Below are 7544 nucleotides of genomic sequence, written 5' to 3'. Positions count from 1 at the left end.
GCTTGGAAGAATATTCCACGAAAGGAAACGGAACATGCAACCAGCAAGCCTGCATGTGGAAAGGCCTCTGAAGGGGTCCATGTCGGTGACGCACTCGAGAGACCGGAGGCCAATCAAAAGCGTATAATGAGGAGAAGCAAAGTTCTATTTGCGTGAGCTACTGGAAAAGCTTTACGAAATGAAATCACGAATTCACAATTTCACGCACACACGCACACTCCGGCTCCCCCTCCCCAACCTTTCTCTCTCTCTCTCTCTCTCCTCTGTGAGTCACTCCCCTCACGTCCTTGAGAGAGGCTCCATGGAACCTGGGACCCGGAGCGAGAACACCTCACACACATCTTTCTCTTTCTCTAGCTACTCCTATGATTATCTCACGTACCCTTCACATGATAAATAATACTTGTAAAATCTATCGCCTGAGATCTGAGAGCTAATCGTTCGATCATCGATGGTAGCTCGCTAACTCCTTTTGTCACTCGCAGTCATTATTTACTATATTTTTTCTTTCGATATACAATTCCTTTTGAATTTCAAAATTGCGCAAAATTAGCTGGAGAGGTCCCACTCCACTATTCACACACCGGGGAGTGCCGGTAGGGAGAAGCTTTCTTTCGAAAGGTTCTTTCTCTCCCCCCCCCCCCCCCTTCCCCGAGAGAGGTTTGCCCGAGCGAGACATTGCAACAGCCATCCATGGAGACAGTCAGCCTGACGACAGAGACAACGAAACAACGTTGTAGTGTGAGCGTGGGAAATGTGCTCCTGTCGTTTAGATGAAGGCAAATGAGCTCTCTTTTAAGCAGCATTGTCAGTGTGTGTAGAGAAGAGAAAGAGAGACAACACAGAGGGAGAGAGGGAGTCAGAGAGAGGAGGCAGCCACATACAGTCTAGCTAGGACTGAGAAGGGAACCCCATACACTATTATATCGCCCTTCTCACAACCGCTAGCTGAATGCAGGTAAGGTGCTTGGCCTATGTGCTGCCCTCCTCCGAATCCTGTGTTGCAAGGAACGCTCTAAGCTTCACGGATGCCTTTATCAGCAATCATTGCTGCTCTCTCTGTGGGTGTCAGCTGCAATCTAGAAGCGTTCCCATATGCCTGACATCCATTGGTGGGCTGGTTCTCTAGCATTGACAGGAGGCCTGTCAATCATTACACCTTTGATTATAAGTTATTGAAAGAGAAAGAGAGAGCGAGAGAGACTCTCTCCCGTTTCTTAGTACGACAGAGCAAAAACACTAGCTCTTTTGTGTTTGTGCATTGAGGATGGGGCGCTCTTCAGAGGCTCTGATGAGGGGAGCTGGCGGCCAATCAGAGAGTGGCATGGCGGGGCAGCTGGTGGACCTGTGGCTTCAGATCCGCGCCCCTGTCGTGGCCCCCCTCGTCCAGATGGCAGTCAATGTGTGCCTGGTGATGGTGATCATGATGTTCGTGGAGCGAGTCTACATGTGCGCTGTCATCGTCCTCGTCAAGCTCTTCCGAAGGAAGCCCGAGAGGAGATACAGGTTTGAGCCTATCAAGGACGACATGGAGCTTGCCAACTCTAATTATCCCATGGTTCTGGTTCAAATCCCCATGTACAATGAAAGAGAGGTATGTTCATCATTATGCAATTTGCCATTGCTCTGTGAATTCCCATTACGTAGTAGTGTCAATCGACATCATGAGCTCCAGCAAGGGAGTCCCCCCATACCTAGCCTGTTGCAGCGGGGAATTGGGACCAAGGTATCCTTCCATGGTGGCGATCCTTGTCCCCCATTGCTACATGCTAGGTATGTGCTAGCTCTCTTGGAGAAGCTGGTGATGTATTTGGGGTTCTGAGAAGTTTGACACATGGAACTTAGGTCATGAATTACTTTCATCGAGTCATTCCTCATTGCTTATGAATGTGTGAAACACTTAAATGGTGGGGATTCCAGGTTTACCAACTTTCCATTGGAGCTGCTTGTGGCTTGTCCTGGCCTTCGGATAGGATCATAGTGCAAGTGCTGGATGATTCGACTGACGCTACTATCAAGGTGGGCTAAGGAAAAACATTTCACATTCACCAACGAGAGGACATTAACTTTGTGATGATTTCTACATGTGAGTCAAGGCATTGTAATACTCATAGCGCAAGTGCTTGAATGGGATGAGATTAACTTTGTGAGGATTAGCGTTACATACGAGTCAAAGTTTTGTAATGAAGGTGGGCTAGCATTCTCCAATGAAAGAAGAGTGGATGATTCAGTATCGCGAGAGTAACGAAGGTGTGTGTGGGCTAGCGTTCTCCAATGAGAGAATTCTCAACGATTCATTCACGAATAAGAGAGTTCAGTTTGTGAAGATGTAGCTTAAGCGAGTCATGAAGCATTGAGCTGCTGCTGTGTTCTAGGATCCAAGAGTCAATTGCCATGGCAAGATTGGATTAGAGGAAGTTGATAATGGACAGGAGGGGGGTGTGTGTGTGTGCCTGTGCTTGCTAATGGAGTGAAGGGGGGGTGGTGCAGGAGTTGGTGCAAATGGAGTGCCAGCGGTGGGCAAGCAAGGGCATCAACATCAAGTACGAGATTAGGGACAACAGGAACGGGTACAAGGCAGGGGCGCTCAAAGAAGGGATGAAGCGGAGCTACGTCAAGGAATGCGACTACGTGGCCATATTCGATGCGGACTTCCAGCCCGATCCAGAGTTCCTGTGGAGGACCGTCCCATTCCTCATGCACAACCCGGAGCTGGCCTTGGTGCAGGCCAGGTGGAAGTTTGGTAAGCAAGAAATAACACCCCCACGAACGAACTCAATTATTATTATTCCTATCTTACTTTCTCGAAATTTTTTTTTCGTCTCAAAATAGAATTACACCGGTAACTTTAACTTTAATATATACATCAGTTCTGCATCTATGTCTGCTCGCGTAAGCTCAAAGGGTGCGTCGTCATGATGTATTTGTTTGTAAGCGAGCATACAGGAAAGATGACATTATTTCGGTTAATCAAAAGCGACGGGGCACAGATCTCCTCCGCTCAGCTCTCAACAAAAGCTATGGGGGTGGCCTTGCTGCTGTTGACGTCTCACCGGTTTCAGTAACACTTTCCAGTCCATATGAAACCAGCAGACCTATTCGCCCCAATCTCCCGAGTTTTCTCTCCGCCACGCTTATATATATATATATATATATATGCCGTGATTTCGTGCATCCAGCTACCCCTTCTCGACCTGACGCGTGGTCCCCTGTCGCTGCATCTAGCCTGGGGCGCGTTCAATTGAAGTGATATGTTTCCCCTTTGCATTTTGTTTACATTTCTGTTAAATATTTTGAACGGTCGCTGGTCAGTACTCCTCACCTATATTGATATTAACGTGTAGCGTGTGTGCATGAACGGGTGAGTGTATGACGCCATCCTTTCTTGCCCTCAACCTCTGGCACGATATCACGGTATTATCACCGACAAGGGGTGCAAATTGCCAGCAATAATATTCTGCCAGACGTAGGCTTGAATTTCTTAAAGGAAATAACGATCGTATTTGCTTCTGCATCTCGTGCCATCTCGTATTCAATTTTGACCCCGTCCGTTGTCCTTTTCACGCATGGCGAAATATCATGTAACAACCTAGTGCTATGGTGTTTCTTAATTCTGTGTTTGCTCTGTTAAATTGGACTGTATATCATTTTTTTCCATATATTTAAAGACTGCTTCTCACTTCTGAAATTTAATTGGGTGGTTGGTGTGGATGAAATCCATGCGGTGGGTGCAGTGAACGCGGATGAATGCCTCATGACAAGAATGCAAGAGATGTCCCTGCACTACCATTTCTCGGTGGAGCAAGAAGTGGGCTCTTCCACGTATGCCTTCTTCGGGTTTAATGGTACTACCCGTACACATTTAAATAAAGTACAGTGCGGTTAGGCCGGCTCTCAGAGGATTAAAGACGGCAGGCCGGCATTTATTTAATTATTTATGTAGTAATTAACGACAACACAGATTGCATGAAAAGAAGGATTAATTAAAAATATATTGTTTAATCGCGATCAAGTATTGGCAAATTGCAAGTAATTATAGTTGTCGTCATAATTAAAATCAACAATCGACACTCAATTGTAAGTATAGTTATAATTATAATTATAATAATTATAATTTGATTGATGTGATGATGATGATAATCACAATCAATGGATTTCTGGTGGGGCAGGCACTGCGGGAGTGTGGCGCATCAATGCCATAAATGAAGCTGGGGGTTGGAAGGACAGGACCACTGTGGAGGATATGGACCTGGCCGTCAGGGCGGGCCTGAAGGGGTGGAAATTCGTTTACCTCAACGACCTCGGGGTAAAGCAAAAGCAAAAATAAAAAGTCCAAGTCAACGTGAAAATTGACCTCCCTTAAAAGCTCGTATTACTCCCCCACGAAAGGTGAAGAACGCCTCTTGTCTCACTCTCGTAAATTTTGCAAAGCAGGTGAAGAACGAGCTCCCCAGCACTTTCAAGGCCTTCCGTTACCAGCAGCACCGATGGTCCTGCGGCCCTGCCAATCTCTTCAGAAAGATCTTGCCTGATATTATTAGCAACAAGGTACCGCATATTAGAACGGATCGCTCTCACCACAAGACAACTAAGTTTGGTAACAGAGAATCTTAATTATTATTAGTCTTTAGCATATGGGACTACGCAATCATATAAGATGGGAATTTTGTGTCACCTTTTTAAAAAACTTAGTTGAAGTGATGTGTGTGTGTGCGCGCGCGCGCGTGTTCGCGTGTGTTTTTGCTTTGTTTGGTGTGTCCAGAAAGTAGCATTCTGGAAGAAAGTCCACATGGCGTATGCTTTCTTCTTCGTGCGCAAGATTGTTGCCCACATCGTCACATTCGTGTTCTATTGCCTCGTCATCCCCACCACTGTGCTCATCCCGGAAGTGCACTTGCCCAAATGGGGGGCCATCTACATGCCTTCTGTCATCACCGTCCTCAATGCCCTTTGTACTCTCAGGTAAAGAAACCCAACCAAATAATTGCTTGTATTATCATCACATACATGTATATATGTATATATAGCCCTCGGCCCATCTCTATACAAGCATCGTATATATGTATATATAGCCCATCTGTCTTGCCTTTAAAGAACTAGTCGTTAATTCAACGGGCTGTCTAATCACAAGGATCTCTTAGACATCAGCCCAATTTCCAGCACCATGAGCTTCTCTGCAAGAGAGCCGTCTCATAACTATCCTGTCGCACCTGCGGTCCCTGTCTTGGCTTTGCAGCACTAGCTGCATAGACGACTTGAGTTGGAAACCGAATGGGACTACAGTTCAATCGGTCCCACTGCAACAGGCTATGTATGCGTGCTCATGATGTTAGCACTACTACCTTGGAATCATCGAAGAGTTTCCCAACATGGAACTAAGATAACACTACTACATGGGAATAATAGGGAGCTCCCCACCATGGAAAATGACTAAAACTTCTTGTCTATACATGCTAAAGCTATCCTTACTCCACAAGATCTTTACTATTTGCACCTTTCTTTTTAATCATTAGCTCATCTCATGCCATGCCTTGATGCAATTTCAGGTCACTCCACCTGCTGGTGTTCTGGATTTTGTTCGAGAATGTCATGTCCTTACATCGGACAAAGGCCACGTTCACTGGGCTGCTTGATTTAGGGCGGGTTAACGAGTGGATTGTCACTGAGAAGCTAGGAGATGCTCTCAAAAGTAGATTTGGGAAGCTTGGAAAGAAGGCTGGGAGAATGAAGTTTGGAGAAAGGTATCAATACAATTAAATCAGCACCTTTCTCTGCTTATTAATTTCTGGTGTTCTGTTTCCTGCTTCTCCCTTCCAAAACATATCCATGTTGGTGCAGGTTGCACGTGCTGGAGCTGCTTGCAGGCCTCTACATCTTCTTCTGTGCTGTATATGACTTCTACTTTGGGCATAACCATTTCTACATCTACCTCTTTTTACAAGCGGCAGCCTTCTTCATTATGGGGTTTGGCTATATTGGCACTTTTGTTCCCACATAATAGCATCCGAGAAGAAGATTAATCAGGGAGATGCATGATCAAGAACGAGTCAAAGATGAAGAGGAAGGAGAGATGAAGTGCTGCTGGCACGTTCTAATCCAATTCCTGTTCTATTGGTCATACACCGGGGCTTCTAAGTTCTGTCGACAAAGGGTTCATTCATTTTTTTAGGCTGTGAGATAGGAGAAATGGACGAGGCGAGCAGACAGTTCATGCTGGAAGAGTGTATAGTAGCTGTTGTTGGTTTGAATTCTGGGAGCTGATGCCCTCCTTTGCAAAATCTTGTGCAATGTGATTGATAGATACAAGGGGGGGCACAGCAGAAGTTGATGTGGAAGAGATTCCTGTATGTGTGGCCGATCTCCTCTCTCCCTCATGGATCTGCTAGCATGTTGGGAGTTCCAGTTGTAAAGCAATAAGTTTGTACTGTAGTAGTAGAGAGGAAGATAAGATCTGTCTTTTCCAGCCCCAGACAATTTATTTGGGAATCTTGTAAGCATATCCTTGGACAGGGAAGAACACAGAGTCTAGAGAGAGAGAGAGAGAGAGAAACATTCATGGCACTGACTGCTTGCTCCTTGGCCTTTATTTATTGACCCACCAATAAAGTGGCTTTTGATTGAATAAATTTGACGAAAAGAAGAAAGGTACGTTTTAGCAACTTGCGAGTTTTGCCTTCGAACAGCACATCGTCCTGGAGCTGTAAAGGAAGTGTTTTTCTTTAAAAATAAAATGAGCGACTTTCTCTCTCCGCTTTACTCATTACTGAGTGTGTGACCCAGTGCTCTCGAAAAACCGAGGTTTAGCAGTAATTCGATTCGAAAATCTCTCCGAAATCTCAAGATTAAAGAAGGTTTTTTTATCTGATACCGAAATCTCAAGATTAAAGGTTTTTATACATGCCACCTAAAATGTTTTAGGTGAACGCTCAACATTGACACACGATGCATTCTGCCGCCACCCTTAATCGCTGTAATATTTACTACCAACACACGGTCACATTTGATCAGGAGGTTTATCTTGATTGCAGCGGCTGGCAGTATGCGCACTGGCTCAATTCAATGCAGAGAAGCATGCCGCAATTGTACCTAAACCAGAACTCTGGCATTTCTCCGAGGACTATAGAAGATTTCAAGGCGAAGGTGGGAACGAAAGACCAGCAATAGCAGATCATGGTACGGTCAGTCGAGTGAGCGGGGCCACAGCTATTCGTAAGCTCATATACTAGCCTTCGTAGACGAGGAGCTGCAGAGGCTCACCGGGTCGGTCCTTTCGGGGAAAAAGGCCCCCCATAAATTCTTGTCCATTGTTTATGTATTTGTTATTTTTATAACTAAAAATTGTTTTTCTTTCAATTTTGAAAGTTTTTTTTAAAAATTTTTACAATTCACATTACATTAAACCTTGGCTTTTTGTGAAGACTGCCCTTGTCCAAGCTTCAGATGCACTCACAGATTTCTAGATCACCCCAAAATGAGTCCATCCACCAAGAGCACCTGGATGAACAAATATCTGTCACATAAACTAGTGAGATGGTTCAACATGA

The 7544-nt window shown here is 45.1% G+C and overlaps 1 protein-coding gene across 1 annotated transcript; it reads left to right on the top strand.

The window, feature by feature from the left end:
- The first annotated feature begins 653 nt into the window (after nt 1-653).
- Nucleotides 654-6659, top strand: LOC148037311 (glucomannan 4-beta-mannosyltransferase 9-like). Its single transcript, XM_087676221.1, has 9 exons — nt 654-1594; nt 1921-2019; nt 2491-2743; nt 3735-3845; nt 4170-4306; nt 4435-4548; nt 4763-4962; nt 5547-5741; nt 5839-6659. Exons 1-9 carry the CDS (start codon nt 1268-1270, stop codon nt 5996-5998), a joined length of 1596 nt encoding a protein of 531 aa, XP_087532347.1. The 5' UTR covers nt 654-1267; the 3' UTR covers nt 5999-6659.
- The last annotated feature ends 885 nt before the right edge of the window (nt 6660-7544 follow it).

Source organism: Lygodium microphyllum, chromosome 4, assembly GCF_053477565.2.
Source record: "Lygodium microphyllum isolate KBCC chromosome 4, Lygodium_microphyllum_v1.1.10, whole genome shotgun sequence".
In the NCBI taxonomy this organism is placed as follows: domain Eukaryota; kingdom Viridiplantae; phylum Streptophyta; class Polypodiopsida; order Schizaeales; family Lygodiaceae; genus Lygodium; species Lygodium microphyllum.
Note: the sequence above shows the minus strand (reverse complement) of the source record. Positions and strands in the feature narration are given on the sequence as shown.

Coding starts and splice junctions, on each gene's coding strand:
- LOC148037311 (XM_087676221.1), top strand. CDS start 1,268: ATGGGGCGCTCTTCAGAGGCTCTGATGAGGGGAGCTGGCGGCCAATCA. Junction 1,595..1,920: donor CCATGTACAATGAAAGAGAG/GTATGTTCATCA, acceptor TGGGGATTCCAG/GTTTACCAACTTTCCATTGG. Junction 5,742..5,838: donor AGAATGAAGTTTGGAGAAAG/GTATCAATACAA, acceptor ATGTTGGTGCAG/GTTGCACGTGCTGGAGCTGC.